Genomic DNA, 24,377 nt, shown 5'->3' on the forward strand with positions numbered 1-24,377 from the left:
CTCATACATGAGCCGTGTCTAACTGTGAGTAACTGCATTGTGTGCTGTTATAGCAGTGGAATCTTGTCTTTGGACATTAGCCACAGCATCTCTATGCCACTAGCAAATCTCACAACCTGACCGGACACCCTGAATAAGCCATTCCTGTATGAAAGTCCTGTGTGAATTGAGTTTGAAGATATGGGGAGCAGAGAGTCTAAAAGACATACCGGCTCTGCCAAAAGGGACTCCAGCATTGTACATGTACACACACTATGGCATAAAAGTTGTAAGTTTCTAGACAAATGGAATTGGTATACTAGAGATGATTTTAGCCGGCAGTTTCCCCTGGAGGGAACATTTGATTTAAGTGAAATTGTTCATCTCTGCAGAGACCTTGATTTAAGAGGCAGTAATATACCACAGACTTAGTGGGACACACTTTTTTTGATTAATATAAAGAAGCTTCCAAAAGATGTCAAAATAAAATAAATAAATAAAATAGGGGGAAAAAAATCTCAAGTTTGGAGTCTTAAAGACTCCCAAGAGAAACTGAAATCTCAGATAAAAGACTTAAACAGAAAGGTGCACCAAAAGGGGGACCCCCATCAATAGTACCATCAGCACCAAAACAACTTTATCCACAAATAACTGAGAATGAATCTGCAGAAAATATAACTGATTTTCTTAATGTGCCACCCCCATGTCAGTTCCAGGCACAATCTGAACTTAAAGAAGTCCAAAGTAACCAAATAGACTCTTCTGGCAGGAATAGCCCACCTCACCAAGAAACTATCACTCAACAACCGTCACCTGCCCTCGGGGCATCCCCATGTCCACCGAAGACGTGGCATCTGTCTCCTGAAATCTCAACCCCTTCCTCTTGTTTAAGGTCTGGTACCTAGTATGGTCCAGCCCCTTCTTTAAAATTTAAAAAGGCTCGGCTTATGCCTTTACGCCAACTTCCAGGGCAAGGTCCAAATGGGGAAACTACAATCACAGTCCCTGTCCCCTGGACCCCAGGAGATCTCCTAAACCTTGTTAAACAATTTTCAGAGAAGAGTCTCAGAAATTTAAAGATGAATTGGAAAATGTAATCCATTGTTATGATCCAACATGGGCAGATTTGAACCAATTAATGAGAGGTGTTCTGCCCTCTGAGGTCCGCAACCGCCTCATCGCACAGGCTACTTGGCCTACTCAAGACCCCAGAATTGGAGATCACTTAGCAGATGCCCGAAGACACCTCCTTGAGGCTGTGCTTAAAATCTGCCCCAGGAAAACTGACTGGGCCAAAAATACATAACTGTAAACAAAATAAAGGAGAATCCCCAGCAGACTACATGGACCGCTTGAAACTAGTATTTGAAAGACATTCTGGTATTGAAAATGCAGCTGAAACTGCCCCAGAAGCAGTTGCTTCCGCTTTTGTCCATGGACTTCTTTCTAAAGTCCAGGAACAGTTGTGCACAATTGCTGTAGGTTGGTAGACTAAGCCACTTGCAGAACTAGTCATCATTGCAAATCATTGTACAACCTGCCAGGAAAAGAAAAAGGAATCCACGGAAATTAAGTTAATGACCAACATGGCTACCACACACATCCCTGAAACATAGAAGATGCTGAATTTTAGCTGATTCTGTATTATAAACTTCATTGCTGAACAACAAGAAAGATTTCTATACCTCCCTGCCTGCCATCTGACATCACCAAGGAGGAAATCCAGCTTGATCTACACAACAAAGAGCAAGTTCACAAAGAGACTCTCATGGACTCAGAGGGACAGTTTTCCAGCTTCTGCTTCCTCTGTACAAAAATGAAGTTTATTTCCTGCATATGGGGACTTTTTACCATCTTGAATTTTCCCTTAGCCTGATTAAGGGTGCATGAGCCCGAAAGCTTGTAGAGAAAGATTTTTTTTGCAATTTCTCAGTTGGTCTAATAAAAGGTATCATTTTGGAACCACGAGTTCTAGTTTTTTTGCATTTTTTTTTCGTCTCAGACCAACGCAGCTACCACATACATCCCTTAAAATGGGAGCATTCACCTGTTAAAGAATGTCAATCCAGGCTAAGCATCCTCTAAATGTTTTAAAATCATGCCACTCCAAGAAAGGGTTATTTTTGATCTGTTGGACCCAAATAATTCCAGAGTATTATTAGCCTGCCCTCTAGGGAATGATGTAGTACAGTAGTTAGTAAACTAACCTCTCCTCTCGGGGAGTCTAGGATTATCACCTGGTTTGGTCCACAAGTGAACTTAGTTTGATTGTTTTACAGTTCATTTGTTAGTACCACACATAAACCCACAGACAAACTAGCTTTTTTTTTTTTTTTTTTTTTTTACTGAGGAGACTGTGACGTGGACCATGGGTTTGTCACAGTTGAGGTAATAAGTTAAATGTCATTTGTACCACAAAATTTACATTGTGGTTGTGTATATCATGCTTGATGCTATCAAGTAATAGAGTCCATCACTGGACTAAGAATCTGGAATTCATGACATCTGCAGCATGGTCTGAAGCAGGTCAATAAAGGAGAGACAGGGCAATTCTCAAAGCAAACAATTTAAGGCAATCAATAGATTAAGCATCCCCTACTTCTGCAGTATTTATGCTTTCCCAGGGTATTTCTATATTTCTAGCTTCATTACTATTCCATACTTTCACTCTGGCATGATAAAGCAGTTCATATTTAGTACATCAAAAAGGGAGAGAAGCAACACAAGTTGTATTCAGGGATGTCACGCTATATAAATAGCCCCCAGGAAAAGAGAGAACATAAGCTCTACTGTGCTGTAAGCATAGCACGGCCATAAATACCCAAGTGCTAACAGCAGAAAAGCAACAGAAATAAATAATTTCATATTTAAAAGAACACATTTAAGTTACATTTATTAGAGTGGGACGATGTGAAGTTGGACGGGGGAAGTAGAGGTGACATCTCCCACTTAATTATTACCAATTTACAAATTTGGCTTGGTGCACCATTATTAAATATAACCGAGCTCAACAAACCCAGTCAGGACTGGGGCTTCACAAAAGGTAATTGCTGCCCTAATGATTTGAATACATTACCTCAGAGCATGACAGCAAGCCAAACACAGTAGGTAAGGCTTCAGACCTGAAACATATCCAAGGGTTTTGTTTTGTTTTTAAAACAATATATCCTTCTCATAGTATCCCTAGGTTTAGGACTTTTAAGTCCTTCTAGACAGAGCAGGAATCTTCAATGAACCTCACTTATATTCATTTTAGTGAAGCGCTATGTAAAAATTGTGAAGGTCTGCAATGGAATCAATACAGTTATGTAAAAAAAAATAGTTTCACTTACAGCCAGAATTTCCATGCACTTACAGGCATCCAGGAATGGAAACTAAAATAGTTCTTTTTTGCTCTTTTAAGCTAACATAATTGGATCTGACTTTATGGCTGGGACTCCTAAGCACAACCACATCACAAGTAAATACATATAAAATGACATTACAAGAATGTGAAAGAGGAGGAAAGGTATGATGTTTTGTTAAAAATATTCAAAACTTCTTGTATATGATACAACACATTTAAATGATTATCATTCTTGACAATGGACTTCTTTTGAAAATGCAACATTATTGAATTTCCAGTTAAGCACAAGAGTTTACAATAAACATGCTGCAAGACATCCAGCAGTAGCAAAGCCAAGAAAAACTGGACTGTACATTCATCATGTTCCTAAGATTAATTAAAAAATTTCTTAGAAAAATATAACCTTTTAGGCCTTATTTAACCATAATAAAATAGCAAAGACAGAGCACAGGACCAGCTTTTAAAATTTTCTTTGCCTTTTTTAGCTTAAATCTGACAAAAAGATAAGGCATCTAGAAAATTTAATATAGCTTTAATCAGTCATTTTCCTTTAATTAAAAGCATTAGAAACATCCTTTCTTAATGAATTTTTTTCAGGAACCTTGAAGAAAACAAATAATTTGTTTTAAAACTGCCATGGACTTAATTTTCAGCAAGAGAACTGTCAGATATTTCCTACATTTATAAATTTATTTTGCTGTAAATGCACTTAAAATGGTTTGATATATGTCTATTTTAATTACTGGAGAAATGCATACATTTCAAACAAGGTGGTTTAGAAATAAAATTAAGCTTTAAAAGCATGTTGGAAATATGTACACAACTTCCTATTCCTAAACATATCAAGATGCAGTACTCAAACTATACAAAAAGCAGCTACATTTATTTCAAAGTACATGACTATATACTGCATGTAAGAACATTTGGATAAATGCTCTGATTTATTCCAGTATGTGGTAAGTCACAGCTGTCCTTCAAATAAAGTCACAGCAAAACCTAGCACTAATGGAAGTTCAGGGCAGAGAACTAATTCATACAAAAGTTAGGAAATTCAGGGTCACCCCATGGAACCTGTCTTGGTGCAGTTACATGCACAAATGCATGCGTAAATCAAAGCTCCCAACTGGCTTAAAGTTTCAATCCCAATATATTAATAGGAGATTCACTACTTCCAATACATGACAGTTAAGGGCAAAGATAGCTAAAAATGTAATGATTAAAGAGTAATGATTTCAAAGTAAAATCTTAACATTACACTTACTTGGTATGTCCCTGAGCAACTGCTGAACACAAGGGTGTAAAGCCATTTTTATCAGCAGCATCAACTTGTGCTTCTGCAGTCAGCAGCAATCTCACACAATCTATTAATTAAACATAAACATAGCTTGATACAATACAAATCAAATAATACTAGATAATTTGAGATTATTTTACATTTTTTTAAAACTTCCATAGGGTGTCTTTTGAAGCACTGTGATATGAATACTATGGATGCCTTGACAACTGAGCTACATTTGGAAACTCCAGAGTACTTTTTCCTAAAATAAGATGTGAAATGAAAAAAACTAAAATGCCTCACTCTGCAGCTAAATGAATTAACAATATTTAAAATAATATTTGAATATTAAATGTATAACTCTTTGGTTTTGATCCAAAAAAGAATGGAACATTATCTAACCCAGCAAAATTTAAGAAAGAGTTTAATTCTCCTGAAAGTAGATTTTCATTAGTCTGCGCCAATTACAAGGAAGTTTTCCATAGCTACCTGTTTTCTAGGTAGAACTTCAGACCTAAACTCCTGATCTGACTTTTGAATAGGCAACATACTCTAATCCAAACTTAGGATTCATGTATGATTCTGGATCCAAACTCTTTGTAAAGTCTACAACTCTACTCATTTCCAAAATTGATGAGGTAAATGACAAGTTATCAACAATCACAATTTTGAAATATGTAGGCTCCTAAATAAGTTGCGTGTGTGGTTCAAAGATGCCAAGAATGCAGAAGCTTTACTCAGTTCATATATATAACTAGATATATGAGAAACCTTCATATTATTCATTTAAATAGATATTCATAATATGTCTATTAAATGAATATTATGAAATCCTTTATGCCAATTCTTCCCCAAAACACTTCTAACATAAATCAGAAGTGATGAAAAAATTGCCCTCCCGGCCAAGATTCTGAGAACTGATCCAGAGTGCTTTCTCATTCTTCCCAAAGTTCTTGACAGATATTATAGCAAAACTGATACAGAAATACACAAAATAGAACCAGTTATCTGAAAACAAAGTACAGTAAATGAATATAAATGCACAGTTGACTCAACAGGATAGTCTGTTCCTCTAATCTCCCACTTAGTTATCTATCTTATTATTTTTTCTTCTTGCCAACACCAGAATCTGAACAGCTGGCATTACTTACCCAATGTTGACACTTGGGTGAATTAGCTCAATGATGCATGATACGTTTCATGTTCAAAAGCAGAAGACCCTTTTCCAAGTGTAATAGTTTGAATTAGTTGTTGCCTTGCTAGCAGGTCAGACCAAGAGGGTAGAAAAATCTATTTGCTTATCTCTGACAGCCCGGTGGTTAAGATCACATGAAATCAACAGTTAATTTCTCAATATTAATTTTAACTTCTCAGTATTCATTTAGTCATTTCTCAGTAGTTATTCATGTAATATTCTCTTACAAAGGAAGAGTTTAATATACACTTTGAGGCAAGAATTATCACCATATATCCCTCAGAATTGGGGATAACCAATATATGGGAAATAGAAAAAAGCAGCTGCAAACTAGGGCTGTGACAAACAGCACTGTTCCATTTTGACTACAGTTTTGATGGGACAGAGTTTCATTTAGAGTTTCATTTAGTTTCAAAACCACTGTTCCATTTCATTTTGTCAAAACTGTTTTGTTGTTTTGATGTTTTGCCTATAGGCTATAATGGGGAAGCATGAAACCACCCATAACTTGGCCATTTCTCACCCCATTCAGATGAAACATGCAGGGATGGTAGCTCTTTGTGAAGCCATGAAGGCTGCCAAATTTCAAGGAGATAGGTAAAGGGTTTTCTGGAAAACTACACCTCAAACTGCTAACAAGCAAAACTTATGATGTGGGTAGGTGACACTGTGTGTGTGTTAAAGCGCACCCTCAGTGCTGGGGCCTCTACACTAGATCATAGTGTGCGCCAATGAGGTCTCCTCCTCCCCTACAGCCTCAATCCAGTCCACCACTTTAAATGACAACAGGTAATATAATAACTTAGTGAGCAGCACAGTAGCACCAGCATTATCTCAGGCAGCCAAGCTGTGACAGAGCCTTTCTTTCCTCTCTTGCAAGAGCTTCTTCTCCAGCAGCTGCCAGAGAACTCTCCCAGTCATCCCCAGCCCTGGGGCTTAGATGTGCTCAGAGCCCTACGTCCTTCTGGTCAGGTGCTGGGGTGTTGGTCTAAAGACATGGCAGTGAGAGACAAGGTCCTTTCCTTTGGGTCAATCTAATTTGGTATGTTTTAGCAGCCCAACTGAATAGTTAGATAAATATATCTTAGCAAGCTTTCGAGTTGGAAAACCCTTTGTCGGGCTGAGGAAGCACCTGCAGTTGGTGTATAGGTGTGCTGTTCCTGGATGGAAGGAATAATAAAGAAGCCAGAGGCTGGAATACAATGCAGACAAGAAAGCCAGTCAGTGAAACTGGAAATGGAGGCATCAGTGGGTGTGGGACAGGCTGGAGGGGAGGGAAGGGGGATTTAGCAGCACAGTTAGAAGTGAAAGGTATAGGGGGAGTCTTACAGCTCTCCTTCCACCCCCTCTTCTGCCCCTCCCTGAAAGCTTGTCAGCTGCCTTTCTACTGCACTTCATGGCGTGTTTCATAGTGTCTTGTTTTTATAAAAATATATAAATGTATCTTCCTTCCCATATAAATGCTATAAGACATGTATATGCCGCAAGGTATAAATGTACAGAAATAAAATATAAATGCATCTCCCTTCCTATATAAATTCTATAGTGTAATAGCCAATAATTATAAAATTGAAAAGAATAATAAAATAAAAGGGCCAAGAAGAAAGCAAAAGATATTGTGAAATCTCACTTGCTAGGCTAGCAAGTAGGAAATCATTCAAATCAACGCTAGTAGTAGCCTTTGTTATCTAATGCTCCTGAGCTGCTAGAAGACAGCTCAATAACTGTCAGACCGTAAGGCCGAAAAAGCAGGTCCATTCAAACAGTGCTGCTTTTTATGTTATGTTGTTTTTCTATCCCCCTCCCAGAGCACTGGGATTGGAAGCAACTTCAGTGAAGGATCACATTCACTGGCCAGCAACACAGTCAATACGAGAGGAGTCCTTCCCATCTCTTTCCCCTCCCTCTCCTTAGGTTCTGCTTTCTTGCAGGCAGCCAGCTTCAGCTTTGAAACATGAAACATTTCAAAACATTTTGACTGTCCTCGTTTTGTTTTGAGGCCGTTTCGAAGCCCTTCATTTGGATTTTGCTGTTTTGAGCTCAAAATAGTCAAAACAGCGTCCAAATAGCCAACGAAATTTTGCATAGCCGGACTGCAAACTACAAAATGTCTTAGCTGGAGTTCTGAAAGCAGAACAGTCTATGAATAGGAATGATGTTATGTATAAAAATACTATGAGTGTTCTCAATGTAGCTGCAACCAGGAGTTAGCCTTTTCCAGAGTCTCAGCACAGATGAGTGGCACTGTATGCCAACAGTTTACTATTTACAGTCTGCACTATGTTTCATTAACTGACTTAACACCTAATGGACCTAATTTTAATTGACAATTGGTAGAAAGCCCTGAATATATCCTATAAAGTGCATGTGTGTGTGGGGGGGGTAGTGGTGTTTATTGTTCAAGAACAACCAAAAGAGTTAAAAATGACAGATTTTTGCCCCAAAAGTCTCCATATCACTTTAGCCATTCTAGCCCCAATCTAGAACATAGTATTCTTACTCATACTTGTAGGCTGAATACAGACATTCAAAAAGCCCAAGGTAGAATCGATCTAAGATATGTGGTTTTTTGAAAAGTGAAGGTAGTTTAGTTCAGCAGCAAACAGAATACACATATGCCCTTTGGGGTCGGGAAGCGGGGGTGCGACAAAACTTAGATTGGGTTCGGCCATTTTAAAACTAGTCCATGTGTGTCAAACTTCTGTTCTGTTGAGTATAGATTCGTTTCCAATCACTTATACTGGTAAAAGTGTAATGTCTGTGCCTGGCCTTTAGAGGAGAAAATAGAATAGTTACAGATATATTGAACTCACAGATTAGATCCTTCATTAGAGAGAGGGGGAAAAGCTATAAAAGACAACCTACCACTGAAAATCCAAATCAACCCAATCAACAATTTTTTCACGTAATAATCCTGATTTAACTTTTTCCTTCTCCTCCGACTCAATATCAGCCCTATTATCACTGTGTTAAGTGAGACAGTAAAGGGTTTTTCTAGTGTGTTTTATCTTTATGCTTTTTCTTTCAAACCTATTAGAAAGAATCAAGATAAAGAAAAGATAGTTTTGAAAAGTTTAATTTATCCAAATGTTTGGACTTAATGCAAGTTAAAAATCACAACTATATCTTTATTTAAACACTGACATTTTTGTGCCACCAACTATAAAATTAGGATTTATTTCCAGTGGTCTCAAGTGGCATATACTGTCTTTTAAGAAAGCATCAGCCAAATTACTGCCCTATTCATCTTATTTTACACAGGCTGTTTTGTATCTAAAGATATGGTGAAAATGTAACTCAAAGAGTTAGTACATATTTTAAAATAAAGTTGGCTCTAAAAACATGTTGAATGGAAACCACTGCATATATTCCTTATTTTACAAAATAGCATATATGTAACTACAACTTTTAAAAAAACTGTTGTTACAGCAAGTATTTAAAGGGATGATATCCCTACTGTCTGTGTGACTTCATTTGGTATTTTCAGGATAAAACAAGCAAATTCCTACTTAAGTCAATGGTTTCTGCTGGGTAGTTGACATTTTTTAAAAAAACAGACCATTTATTTAGATGTCTAGATACAATTTTAGGAGTCCAGTAAAACTTTTTTTAAAATCAAAGTTGGAACCCTGTCACACAAATTTTAAATAGCGTATCAGGAATTTCTATTTCTGTCAATCACCTCCTTAAGAGCTCTACTACAAAATAAAAGCAGTAACTAGAAATTAAATCCACTACACTTCTCCACTCCCCTGAGATAAAATTGTAGCTTAAGTGAATCAGGTTACGTTTTGCCATTGATTTCAACTGAATCAATCATTCAACTCTGATGTCTAAAGATAGGACAGGGTGGTTTACATTATATGTGGAGTTCCCAGGCAGAAGTCTACCTCAATACTGTAGGTTCAGTTCTTCTCTTCAGAACTGTAAAAGTGGCTATTAAGCAGACAAAGGCACTCACACTTATTAAAACATCATTCTCAGTTTGGGGCGATGAATTGTTTTTATTCATTACTAATAAATCTGCACCATTTTCTAAACTTATCCAACAAAATATTAACATAATCCAACATAATCCTTTTGTTTCATTTTTATTTAGTAGAAACGGAGTTAACAAACATCTTAAAGTTACTTAAGCTCCATCAAAAGGGCTCTTAGATGAAGAAAAATGAATTTATTTCAGGCCAAATTTAAATGATTTCAGATACAGCATTTTGATTTTCTGGCATCATGCCTTTCTGTATAAGTAGGGCACAAACTTACTACATGATCAAATACTTTTGAATCAACTTCACGTCTCAGTTTTGGCTTTACTTCTTTAGAAAAAGAAAAGTATGCAAACTAATTTGATGCAGAAAATAAAACCCAGAATAATGGGGAAAAAAGCCTACTTCAAATAAGTGTATACCAAATGATATTTTGGTCAAGCTTATAAGTGTATGGAAATTCTTACTGACAGAATAACAGATCAAAAGCCCATACCCATTATCTTCACCAGGCTCTGGATCGGACACAAAGCAGATTTTATCAAGTTTGAAATGCATCCATTAGTTCAGTTAAGTGCAATAACAACAAAACTATGAATCACTTACCTGTATGTCCATTCATAGCAGCAGAATACAAGGCAGAATAGCCATCTTCACAGGAGTAATTAATGTCCAGTCCTTCTTCATTAAGCAGCATTGATAATAAAGTGACATTTCCCTGGGCAGCAGCTTGGTGAAGAAGGGTGGGCCTGCCACCCAGGGGGACAGGACCACCACTCATTAACAAAGGGGTTAGGGAGGGAGACCAGCCTGTGAGTTAAAGCAATAGAAGTTAAGAGGGAAGACACCAATAAATTAAAGCTGTGCGATTTTCTGAGCTATTAAAATACAACCCCCCCAAACCACAAACAGGCTCTTCAACAGGATCCATTAGAGTTTAGCATGAGTCTTGCAATGTTATTTTTGTCCCTACATCTGAAAATCATTAAAATCACACACACAGTGGTGTCAAGTTATTTTCTTTGTTAACTCAAATTAATAGGATTCTATTATTATGGGTTAACAAAAACACACTTAGAGAAACATGAAACAGCTGCCACAGTCCAAATGTTATGGCATACTCACTCCTAAAATTTAAAAGCTACTGAAAACATTATATAGGCTTTGGCCTTAGTTTTAATTATTTTATTTTCATCTGCAAATTGATTTCTCTTCAAAATCTTAATCTTAAACCTTACAATATTTCAACTGGAGTATTGTGGCCAAATAGGATAGAAAATGTAGTACAAATTGCTTCGGCTTTATTTAAAAATAAAGACTCGGTTTACTAAAAATTGCAGAAGTGTAGTTACTTTTGAACTATCCCTTATTGTACAAGCTGATTTTACTCAAAAGATACTGCAATTTCTACTTTATTTTATGGAATGGACCAATGCTGAGTGAGTAGCTATTACATCAAAATTGTTAGCAAAAGCTTTCAAGTCATCCAACAAAAAGGATCTGCAAAACAGAGTTTTAAAAATCTTAGTTATCTTTGTTAGATGTTCCATGTATCATCACTTAGCAGCTTTAGAAGAGAGTTTGTTAAGAGCATGAAGTTTGCTGTATATAGTATGGAAGACTTTGTGAACTCTTCCTTGATCAAAAGACTGCAAAAGAAAATAGGAGAAAGGATTGAAAAAGGTGTTATTTTATTTATACATAAATATTTTACCCTTTGAAAATGAGAAATTCCATACCACTTTTCCTATCTGGATAGTTTGTTCTAGAGGTTTGTGTACAGCTTCCAATCCCAAACATGATGCTGAAATTTGGAGTACTTTAATTGTTGTCAGAAGAACACGCTATTAGGTTAATTTCAAAACGAAATTTTACTACTAGTACATAGACACAGCAATGTATTTGTTTGCACTATTTCCCAATAATTTGTCAAATAATACATTTTTCTATAGAGATAACACCCCAAAAATATCTGATGATGCAGGCATGTACCTGTATCATTTAAAGTTACCCTCTGTATATTACTTCTAATTGAAGGGCAACTTTAAAACTATTAATAAGTTGAATAATTTCACTTTTAAAATTTCTTTAGACTAGGGTATAGTCTAAACAAGCAACAATGAACACTAGACAAAAATTGAATTTATAAAAGCTGATTTCTTACATTTTTCTAGCTTGCTGTTACTTTGTAAGCCTAGATGTGTTTGAACTGCTACAGTGTGTATTATATTTTTGCTGGGTAACTTAAGGGTATCGTCTTAAAATTACAATTCACTGTATTTTTAAATTCTGCTTCTTGAGTGTAACATTTCCTTAGAAATTAATTCTTTGTTTAAATGTGCTCTCTCATGTTAGGAATTAATTCTGTTTAAATTGGATTGACTTCTGGATATTTTGGGGGGATTTCAACACTCAACTATGAACATGAAATTCAGCGTCAGTTATCATGAAATATGACAAGTATTTCTAGGATTCTACTTCTGTTTAAAAGTAGTACATTTCAGCATAACTAATAAGAATATAAGAAACAGGATGCTTATTTTGAGCTACTGTAAACAGACATCTGGTAGCTTTATTCTCATTTTCAACTGTTTGAAAGGGTAAATATACTGCTACACTCAAATGATGAAATTCATTGTGCTAGATTAAGACTGGATGAAAAGCTTCTACTGCATAAGAAATAAAAAACAAGTAATCATGTAAATGCAAAATGCAACTTCCGTTATCACTGGGAAGCAGTATAATAGTTATATTCATCCAGGAAAATGCATAAATAGGGTTATAAAATGTCAATAAGGTACGTATTTTCATATGCAAAAGTTAGTAGATGTAATGCATCCACGAAAGCTTGCAAGACATGCAGTAATGAAGGGCACAGGCGTAGAAAACACAGCTTCTGGCATCAGCTTCAGAATGTGGAGATGGTTAATTTCACAGCCTATATTAATCTTCCCCATTTTCCCACCTCCTTTTTATCTTCTAAGCCAATCACATACAAAGGTAAAAAAAAAAAAAAAATCAATGACTATAGAATGAACTGAATAAAAACATACCCTGATTGAAAAAAGATTTAAAAAAGCACAAACCAAGGAGATGGAAGGAAGAAAGCCGAGGGGTATGGAAATTCAATTGTCTAGAATAATTTTTATGTTAAAACACATGTATCCATGGATATTTACGATTTATAAATTAGAGTAGAAACACTAAGCATTTACTGACACTTTTTCATATGCAACTTGTAAGCAATTGACAAAGTCTGGCTCCTTTTCTCACCAAGGAAGAGAACAAAGAGCAACAGTATGTTGCTGAACTGAAACAACTAGTTACCTGTTTTAAACTGGATTTTATTATGTATCAAAAGTAGAACCAAAATACTTCATTATAAAATGAAGCATTATTTTAAGAAACATGGTGGTCTTACAAAGAACTGAATCCATTAGTGCCATTAATGAAAAAATAGTGATTATATTCTCTAGAAATCCTCCTGAATCCATATTAAAAGGGAACAGACTAGCAAGAAATCATCACAATTCAAAACCATTGATGTATGTTAATATGTTAATTTGGTCTGCAATATTTTTAAAGAGTACTAACAAATTCTGATTGAGGTACATTGTTACTTACTATACCAGGGCTGTCCAATTGGGTTAGGTACTGACATTCAAAAATCTTGAGGTAGGATCTATCTAAGTTATGTGGTTTTCTGTAAGCAGTGTAGTTTAGATTTGTGGCCTGCAAAGGGCCCACATGTGGCCTGCAGGCCCCTGCAGTCACCTCTCCGAATGCCATACAGCTTCAGGAGGGCTGGGGAGGGGACCACGTCATTCATGCAGCCCACACGCCTCTAGTGCAGCCTGTGTAGCAGGGGAGGGAGATTTGGGAGGAAATGAGGGCTGGGATTCCCAGGGCTCAGCCCCATAGCATATGGCCCAGAGGCTGCAGCCCCTGGCTGAATTGAAGTTGTACAGTCTTTTACTATTCAAAAACATATGAACAAGATTCAGTATGCCACCAAATAACAGAATTCACCATAAGGCGTAGAGTGGGAAAGGTAACTAGTAGGTTGGAAATGCTAGATTTTAGGAAGGCTGACTTCAGCGAGCTCAGACGTTTAGTCAATGACGCACTGTAGAGTAAGGGATTTGGTGAGATGGGAGCCCAGGAAGGGTAGCTGTGCCTTAAGGAAGCAATTCTTTGGGCACGGAGGGAGATAATCCTGATGTGGGGGAAAAGGGGCCGAGAGGCTTCCTTGGCTGACTAGAGAAATCCAGAGCAGCCTAAGGGCAAAAAGCAGGGCATATAAGCAGTGGAAACAGGGAGAGATTACTAAAGAGGAGTATGCCTCCTCAGCTCACAGTTGTAGGGAGGCAGTTAGAAAGGCCAAAGCTACCATGGAGCTGAGGATGGCATCCCAAGTTAAGGATAACAAAAAGTTGTTTTTCAGATACATAAAAGGAAGGCCTAGGACAGTATAGGACCACTACTAAATGGGCAAAAACGATTGGTGACAGGCAGGGGGGACAAGGCTGAACTCCTCAATGAGTTCAATAAGTGTTCCTAAATGAGGGGCAAAACAAGTCTCATAATGGGATTGTAGAGAGACAATAGCAGGGTGCCAGACTACCAAGCACTGGCCCTGAGATGGTGCAGAGTCAATTGGAAGAGCTGGATGCATTTAAGTTGTCAGGCCTGGATGAGCTCCATCTGAGGGTACTGAAAGCACTGGCTGATGTCATTGCACAGTCACTGGCAAGAATATTTGAGCACTTGTGGTGCACGGGCCAGGTTCTGGAGGACTGGAAAAGGGCCAACGTGGTCCCTGTTTTCAAGAAAGGGAGGAAGGAGGATCCAAGCAACTACAGACCAGTCAGTCTTACTGCCATCCTTGGTAAAGTCTTTGAAAAGATTATTAAGCTCATATATGTGAGAGCCCAGCAGGAAAATTATGCTGAGGGGAAACCAGCACGGGTTCGTAGCAGGTAGATCATGCCTGACTAATTTAGTTGCTTTTTATGACCAGGTTACAAAACACCTGGACACAGGAGTAGGGTTAGATATTATTTACTTAGACTTCAGAAGGCCTCCGATACGGTATCCTTCTCCATACTGGTGAACAAATTAAGAAGCTGTGACTTGGATGATTACACAGTCCAGTGGGTGGCAAATTGGCTAGAGGGTTTTACCCAGAGAGTGGTTGTGGATGGGTTGGTATCGACCTGAAAGGACAGGGGCAGTGGGGTCCCACAGGGCTTGGTCCTTGGATCGATACTCTTCAATGTCTTTATCAGTGACTTGGATGAGGGAGTGAAGTGTACTCTGTCCAAGTTTGAGGATGATACAAAACCATGAGGAGAAGTGGACACACCGGAGGGCAGGGAACAACTACAGGCAGACCTGGGCGGGTTGGACAAATGGGCAGAAAACAACTGAATGAGATTTAACAAGGAGAAACGCAAAGTTCTGCACCTAGGGAGCAAAAATGTCTAGCACACCTACTGCCTAGGAAATGACCTGCTTGGCAGCACGGAAGCAAAAAGGGATCTCAGAGTCCTTGTGGACTCCAAGATGAACGTGAGTCAATGTGACAAAGCCATCAGCAAAGCTCGCTGCACTTTATTATGCATCAGTAGATGCATGACAAACAGAACTAAGGAGGTGATACTTGTCCAGTTTTGGGCGCCACACTTCAAGAGGGATGTGGATAACCTGGAGAGGGTCCAGAGAAGGGCCACTTGTATGGTTAAGGGTTTGCAGGCCAAGCCCTATGAGGAGAGACTAGGGCACCTGGACCTTTTCAGCCTCTGCAAGAGAAGGTAGAGAGGTGACCTTGTAGCTGGCTATAAATTCATCATGGGGCGCAGAAGGGAATTGGTGAAAGTGCCCCTAGGGGTTACAAGAAATAATGGCCATAAGCTAGCAGAGAGCAGATTTAGACTGGACATTAGGAAGAACTTCTTCACAGTTACAGTGGCCAAAATCTGGAATGGATTCCCAAGCGAGGTGGTGCTCTCCCCCTACTCTGGGGGTCTTCAAGTGGAGGTTAGATAGGCATCTGGCTGGGGTCATCTGAACCCAGCACACTTTCCTGCCTATGCAGGGGGTCAGACTCGATGATCTATTGAGGTCCCTTCTGACCCCAACATCTATGAATCTATGCTTATTTTTAAGCTCATGATGAAATCTTGTTAATACAAACTGAAACACTAAACATTCTACGGGAAAATTAAAAGACTGCATTTCCAAAGCAAGGATCATATCTACATGTCAAACAAATGTCATCTGATTTCTAAGAAGGAAATAATATGAACATATGCCAAGAGAATGATCCAAGGAGCCAGATATAGTATCACTCAGTTCGCATAAAGTGGTTCTCAATAAAGCATCGTATTTCAAACTGTCAGAATATATGTAGAGATGGCCTCTTTCCTATAGCAATTAGGAAAGATCACACAAATTGTAACCAATTTTTGTAATGATTTTGCCTTGTTTAAATAAAAACCATCAACAGAATGGAGACTAATTGGCCCTGGATGCAAGTGGGGATTTGGAGAATACCAAACTACGGATGCAGACAGAAATAATTTTGAAACATTTTTGAGTCGAATGGGCTTGGAAAGGTTTAAAAAATGAACAGTTTCAGCCAGAGGGCATATGTACAGCCCCTGTAGTGCCCCTGACAGGAATGTTTCAAAATTCTCCAGCCAGGGGATGCTACAGGACGGCTAGGGAGAGCTCTCCAGCCCCAAGGATTCTCCAGCCTCAACCCTTCTATTTCTAGTGGAGCAGGAAGGGAGGGGGGGGGGCAGATGCTACAGAGCCTGGCACCAGTATCAGCAAAAACTACCTGACTTTGTTGCCAGGATTCTCACTCTCCAGCCCAAACTGCCTCTAAATCTTCTCTGTCCCTCTCCCTGGAGTAGAAATGTATAGGGGAGATGCTGGAGAACCCGGTACTTGTGATGACAGCAGGCCCCTGACAGCTGGAGTGTGCAGGACCACAGAGTGGGATCCTGTGGCTGCACGGCCTGGCAGATTATTAGACAGTGCACCTCACTCTTCCTCCCTCTCCTGTAGAGTCAGGGGGCAGTGTCAGGAAGAAAAAACTGAGCACTGTGGGATTCTAGAGAACCTCTACTGCAAGAGGTACTATTTTGGAGTGTTCCAGCTACTGCTGGAGCGTTTCAAAGGATGTGTATGTTCGTACAGCTGGTCCTTTGAAAATTGCAACTGTTATTTCTGTCGTCACCCTAATTTAAGTGACAGTTAGACACTGCTACTGGTAAAAATTGAGAAAGCAGGGAGGACAACTTTGAATACATGGAATAGAACAGTATTGTTTCAGTCAAAGCATAAGAAGAATTTGAGGATTCTTTTGGAACTGAAGCTAATAGCACCAAAATTCATAACTATCTTTAATATTCCTGAATTTTGTGTGCATATACAGGTTCCAGCACTTAAGAGATTCTCCTGCCTGTGCCATTTGGGCTCCTGGCAGACATTAAAATAATAGTACAACAGGGATCTGAGGAATTGTATGCCCCAATAAACAATGTTTGAGATGGGGCATACAATTATGTGACTGCTGTGGCCAGGGCTACACCCTACCTACTAGAAGGGTGGATTTGTTCTGGATCCCAAGACAGCCCAATCCTCACAGGCAGCTAGCATTAGGATCATCATAGAGTAGCCCCAGTTCTAAAAACCACCATGTAGCCTAACTGGGCTGCAACCATAGTGTTTTTCAGTCAGAAGCACAGGAAGCAGGGCTGGGAAGAGCCTCCCTGACCTGGATTCTATTCCCCCTGGTTTTAAATCATAGCACATAGGGCTTATCTGGGCTGCATGTGGGTGCTGAAAAGCTGAAGATGTGGGGAAGAAGGGCCAGGGAGAGCCTTCTTGAACCCAGTTCCTAAACCATTAGGTTTTAAAACACAGCATGTGCACCCTAATGTAAGTGAAATTTTTTAGACCTGGGACTGCCCTGATACTATTCAGACACTCATTGGAGAGTTGTGTTGGCATAAGGAGCTCCTGGTCTTATGTTCAATTTAAGGCAGCATAGCAGCCAGACACAAAGATATTCTACAATAGATGTGGAGCATTTTTATGACTGGTTCGCCCTATGACATCACAAATTTAGATGCACATGTAGCAAGTTACAATATATGGTGTGCTTAACACCTTAAATTGTACCAGAAGTGTAACATGTGCCACAGCCCTTAGGAAGGAAATGGGGGGGCTGCATTTTCTGCATTGGAATTGCTGACCTTTTCCAACAGGGGAATATTTGAAAAGAAAAACAGTGGAAAAATTCTGTACTGGTTCCAAAGGTGAAGAAGGGCCCTGGTTCATAACATTTTAATTTCAAACCTGAAGCTGGCAAGATGTCAAGGAAATGCATGAGTGACAAGGATGAGCCTCTTTGATGCATGCACCTGCTGTTTAGCTTGCCCCACACTCCAAAAATACAGCTAGATGCTACACATGATGCTTATATTTCAGTTTTTTCTCAAGTTGCCAATATTCTAGGCTCCTTTGAGGCGGTAACTGCTTTATCTTCACTAAAAGCTAAACATTTATGAAACAAATTAATTCCCATACCCCTGAAACTTGGAAAAATATACATGGAAATTCCAATTTTAGAAAAAGTAAACCAGTTTAAAGGGAAAAGATGTAAAAGAAAAATAAAGCAAGTGATAGCTTCAGGATAAAAAGCAGAGAACATTCTTAGAGGGAGACAATTTGTAGTATAGCAATCCCTTTACCTGATGCTGTTACCAGGAGGCTGTCTGAGTCACATGGTCTACAGGATGAAGCACTAACAGGGTTTATGGAGGAGCTACAGGCAATGGTGGTGGGAATGATAAAGGAACTTTCTGAACATGCAGGTTGGTTCAGTCCAGGGAATTGGAAAGGCCAGGAACCCACCTGAGATGTGGCAATGGCTGGTATGGCACAGCCTGCAGATGCCACAGATATATCTATAGTTGGTTTTGGTGGCAGTTGAGGTGAGGACTTAGAAATTATTTCCTCATTTATTACCCTGATTCCTTGTTGTGAAGTGGAAAGAGGTGAAACCATGGTTTTGCTGTCAATTTTTACACCCGTATTTGGGGATCGACTACTATCCATAATAACTTTAAGCTGTGGGTGTGGTGGAGAAGGAGTTTGTGAAAGCCCTGGCTTTTTAGGAGGAATAGGTGGAGGATTTCCTCTGTCAATTCTTGATACATTGGGAGTCTTTAAACCTGTTCTACCAACTGGAGGATAGGTGCCAACTTCCATTGAATGTTGGATTCCAGGACGCAGAATAGCAGTACTCTGAGGACTTGTAAATCTTGAAAGAACTTGGGTAACAGTATTCCGAGCTAGCTGTTTGGCAACTAAGTTGTCACGACTAGTTGGGGATACATCCCTTGATGGAGGGCTTTGAGTAGTGTTTCCATTTTGGTCTTGATCATTAGCGTTGGCTTGAAATCTAAATCTGGCTGCTTGGATTCGTGGATTTAGACCTGGAGGCACAGCAGTGTTGGCAGATGGTGACTGTAAACCATGCACTGATGAAGCTAACGAGTAGTTTTGAGACGCCATACTTGATGGTGACATGATGGAGAGGGGAGCGTTATTTGGGAAAGGGGGAGTACTACTTGTTAAATCGGGTGATGAATCACTACTTGGTCCATTTTCCTCAATTCTATTTGCACTCTGAGTTAGAACAGGAGTTGTGGGGGGAACAATCAGTTCACTATAGGAAGATTGCCTATCAATGACTGGTTTCACAAATGTTGCATTGGAGCATACATTCATTTTTGTGCTACCAGAAACCAGAGGGTTTACTGCTGAAGGCTTTGTGGGTACAGTCAAAGGCAGTTTCCTAACATTTTCAAAGGTAAGGTCCATCAGCATTGTATCTGTCTGGCAGGCAACAGTTCTAGAAGTTGGTCCTTCTGTTTCAACAGATACAGAAACAAAACTCCTATCTTTACTTCTTTGGGTGTGAGAAAGTTTGGGTTTACCATCATTTTCCTTTTTCAACTGTTCAATCATTTTTTTCATTTTCTCTCTCTCTTCTTTGAGGTCACTGGTTTGTGCTTCTTCTCTGTTAAGTTTGGCACGCAATTGCTCTCTTTCTGTGTCAAAATCAGAGAGCTGTTTTTCCATTTGAGCTTCCATCTGCGTACTTCTTTGTTTCTCAGCTGCAAGGGATTCCTCCAATTCATTAGCCTTTTTCTTTTCCTCTTCAAATTTTGACATTACCTCTTCCAGTTTTTGTGCTTCCTCTACTATTTTGCCAGACAGCTGCTTACATTCTTTCACTAGCATCAAAACTACATGCTTATTCTTGCCACGTTCTTCTTCAAGACGAGCGGATAACTTCTTGTGCTCCAGCTCAAGATTCTGTAACTGAGACTTTTCCATTTCTAACTGTAAGGAAGTATACAGATAAAGTATTATTAACAAAATACAGGTTTTCGACATAGCATTACATAAATAGGACACTGACTTTTCAACCTGTAAAAATATGATGGATTGTTTTAGTAATTGCAGTATTCTGTCATTTGATACAAAAATAAATGTTGGAGTGTTTTCTTACTTGTCAAGGCGGCTAGGGACAGACATTACACACAAACAAGTTTAAGTGATCAGAAACTGGTTTAAACCTGTAACAGAACAGAAGTTCAGTGCACATAAACTAGTTTGAAAATGGCTGAAACTGGTATGAGATAAACCTGGATGAATGTAGTATCAGACTTAACTGATTTGGCTCAAACTGGTTTATGCAATGTCTGTCCCAGACCCCTTGTTTGTTTAAGATAAACCAGACACCCCCAGCATCCTGGCATGGTCTCTGGGCTGGGTGGGGCTCTCTGCTCCACAGCAGGGCTGGCCCCTCCCCTCTGCTGTCTGGCTATAGCTCCCTCCTCAGCACTTCCTGCTAAGCAGGAATTCCCCCCTCACCTCTGCCTTGCTGAGGAGGTGTCTGTGTAGTAGCTAACAGACCACATGCTGGTCCTTGCTGAGTCAACAGGCAGAATCAACAAGTAGCAGGGTAATGTCCCTTTGTTGTTTTCTTAATTGGGTGATAAACACTGTTATTAATTCCCTGCTGGGCAAATCACAGCCTGCCAGAGCCTGGTCATGCCCCCCTCAGCTCCACGCTGTGGAAGGAAGGGAGGGCTGTTCTAGTGCCTCCTAGCTTATAGCCTAAGCCACTGCAGGCATGTGTCTGCATTTCTGGGTTGTTTGTCCAGTTACAAAACTGATTTTGCATAGCCACATTAGATTAACCTGCAAAGACTGAATCAATTCAGGTTCAGGCATTTTGAATGTCTGTCCCTAGCCAAGAAGGAGGGAGGGATCAAAGTATAGGTCATTATTAGTTGTGGTGACTTCCCAGAAGAAAAAAAAAAGTCAGTCATGTTTCTGTATAAAGTTAAGAAAGTATTCCACATGATACCTGCTAGATACTGCTGCAATGAGATACAGCATGATTTATACTTCAGGAAAATGCCCTAATTTATGGTTTTCAAAGCAAAATCTTTGTTTGGACCCTGTCTGCTGGGTTGCAAAATGGCTTTCCAACTTGCCACCTGAGGTCCTCTGTAGAAAAAGTTACCAAATTTTTAAAATTTATTTTTACTATATGCATTTGTTATCTCTTGCATCCAATCACAAATAATACAGCACAAGCTGTGAAAATATGAAAAAGTATACTGTAGCTTTTTTCCCCCCCTTTCGAAGTAGACTGTTTTTGCCACAGTTCATCTAGATTAGGAGTGTGCAATTATTTTTCCTGAAGGGCTGATTAGTGAGTTTTTGTGAGCCATTGACAGCTGCAAAGGTGGTCCTGCCCTTCGACAAACACCCCACCCTTGATTACCATCTTGGGACCAGGAGTCCCACTCACTAACCTTTACCGCCGGACATCCCTCCCTTGCCCCCAGACATATTCCTTTTGGGAAGGGATTTTGTCATCTTAGAATGGGAGAAAAAACAAAAACAAATTATATTACAAAAATCAAAACATACACAATAACATATTTTAATTTTATTTAAAAATATATTTTTGTCCTTGTGTGTATGTGCATTGTGTACATAGATGCGATTGTGTAATGACCCAAAATGAGGTCTTACTCTTGTATATTGTGAGGGGTGTGGTAGGTTTGTGTGGGGGGAATGGGGTTTGTGGGGGGCTGCGGGGGTGTGTGTATGTATATGTAGGGTGTGGGTGTATGTGTGGATATGTGTGTGTGCGCACACGCGCGTGTAGCTCTGAGGCTCCAACCTGCTGTGCACCTGCTTTGTACTACCTAGTTGTGGCACATCCTGCCACCCCCTGGGCATGCAGCGGGGCTGGGGTGGCTTCTTCCGGCTGCCACGACCACTGACCCCAGCCCGGTGGTACTGGCAGGGATCCGTGTGCACTGCCCCAACCCAACACACCCCTGTGCCTGCTCTGGACTCACCCGTCCCGGCTTAGCAGTGGCAGCTGCCAGGCCAAAACTGTTGCTTGACACAGGGGAAAAGCCCCCTCCCGCTCACCACTGCTGTGCAATTCTTGGTGCAGTCACCCAGAGCCTACACTGCTCTGGGCTGCCCCGCAAGTCTGCTGCCATCACCGCTGCTCTGGGATGCCTAGTGGGGCAGTAGTGACAGTGCAGAGCAGCCACAGGGCAGCCCACGTGACAGAACTACAGGGAGCCCGGCATGGTGCGGGCTCTGGACAACTGAATCAAGAACTGCCCAGCAGTGGTGTGGGAGGAGCTGCTTTTCCCTTGTGCTGGGCAATAGTTTCTGGCTGGCAGCCGCCACTGCTGAGCCTGGATGTGTGAGTCCAGAGCAGGTGAGGGGCGTGCAGGCCTGGGGCCAGTGGTGGTGGCAGCAGGAAGGAGTCGCTGCTGCCTGGGTTGCTTAGAAAGACAGTCTAGCCACGGAACTGCCCCAGCCCTGCTGCATGTCCAAGGGACAGCAGAATGCACCACAGCCAGGTGGCACCTGGGCCAGGCAGGACCAAGGCACGCACCATGGGCCGGACAAAGTCCCTCCACAGGCTGAATCCAGCCTGCAGGCTGTTTTTTACCCACTCCTAATCTAGATTGTGTCTCTGGTTAACACTGACAACTCATGTGGCTTCAGAGCCAGTCAGGACTGAGTGTCACTGTTATACTAAAAGTCCACTAGCCAATATGGTGACCATATTATTTCTAAGGAAATCTGGGACACTGCTCCCTCTTTTCCCCCCAGCTAATCCCTGCCTCAGGAAGGAGGAGTGGTGCCCAGGTCAGCCCACACCCTCACCTTCAGCCAATGGAAGAGCCGGGGCAAGCAGTATGGGTGGGTTGGAACCAATCTGGGACTTTTGTTTCCATTTTCACCAACTGGTGGGGACACTGGGAAAGCCTATGAAATCTGGGGCTGTCCTGACTAAACCAGGACATATGGTCACCCTAACTATCAGTCAAGTTTTCCCCTTTTTTTACACTGGAGCAAACACACATTTAGAAAGTTTAAAAAGAGATTAAATGCTGTCACTGCCTGTCTCAGGAGAAAGCCTGACTAAATGGATCAGTCCTAAATCCTGTCTATAAAGAATACCAAATTCAGGCTTTGTAGGATCAGCAGATGAAAGTATTTGAGTCAAAAAACCCACCACTGGGAATGATATGCTCAGTTCATATTTAGGGACTGGTAAACACATCTTCTGATTTCTGCTGCAACATAAGCTCTCAATGAGCTCGATTATACCCCTACTTAAGTCAGAAGGACCTGACTTTAGTGAGGTACAAGACTGAGCAAAAAGGAATCAGGTTTCAATTTCAGAAAGTTCTCTCCATGATATGATGCATTTCCTCATACAAACATCACCACTATTTCCACTGTTTTGCCTTCTGTATTTCAGCCAAGTTGCTTTAAGATACTATCCTGGGGAAGCACTAGAAAAGTGGCGTTAATCCACCTATTTTAGAAAGCATTTCATTTGCATATCAATAATACTAATGACTTAACTTTTTCTGAGGTAGCCTCATATGTGTCAAGTGCCTCACTCACCCCTGCTAGCATTTCCACTTGCTGCAAAAGTACCTATGCATTTGAATGACTGGTTAACAAAAAGAATTTGTAAGACATACTTGACCAACACCAGGTCTGATAAGTTGCCCAGGAGACTGAAGTAAGAACATCAATGATGACTCATACTATCTGTCACATGCTTGCAGAGAAGTTCATATAAGGATTCAGCTGAGGGGTGGGCAATTATCTGGGCTGGAGGGCCATTTAATGACTTTTGGTGAGCTGTTGAGGGCTGTGCATGCACATCCCACAGAAGGGTGCACATACACACAAGTTCCCCACAGCTGGGCTGGTGCTCACACCAGACAAGCAGAAGTAGGAGCTTCTCCCCACAAGCCAGCCAGGCACCACTAGCCCTTCTTTGGGCCTGGCCAGGCTCTCCATGCCCTGGCTGCCAGCCTTGTCTGGCAGCTCTGGCATTAGTGTATCTGCCCTGCCCAGCTCATGCTGTCCTCTCCAGGGCCCTCCAGACACCTGATGCACAGCTCCTTGGAGCTACTGCTGGGGATTTCCAGTCCCCCCCCA

At 40.4% G+C, this 24,377-nt stretch overlaps 1 protein-coding gene across 2 annotated transcripts in view; it reads right to left on the bottom strand.

The window, feature by feature from the left end:
* CTTNBP2 (cortactin binding protein 2) overlaps positions 1-24,377 on the bottom strand; it is a 151,968-nt gene that overhangs the window by 51,913 nt on the left and 75,678 nt on the right. For both annotated transcript variants that reach the window (XM_019543425.1, XM_019543426.1), the window contains exons 4-6: positions 18,548-20,207; positions 10,389-10,592; positions 4,587-4,686 (exon numbers count right to left, since the gene is read on the bottom strand). In XM_019543425.1, the coding sequence (XP_019398970.1) occupies positions 4,587-4,686; positions 10,389-10,592; positions 18,548-20,207 (1,964 nt within the window). The remainder of the gene's footprint in view (positions 1-4,586; positions 4,687-10,388; positions 10,593-18,547; positions 20,208-24,377) is intronic.

This window comes from Crocodylus porosus, unplaced genomic scaffold, assembly GCF_001723895.1.
Source record: "Crocodylus porosus isolate Cpor-Errol unplaced genomic scaffold, CroPor_comp1, whole genome shotgun sequence".
NCBI classification, from domain to species: domain Eukaryota; kingdom Metazoa; phylum Chordata; order Crocodylia; family Crocodylidae; genus Crocodylus; species Crocodylus porosus.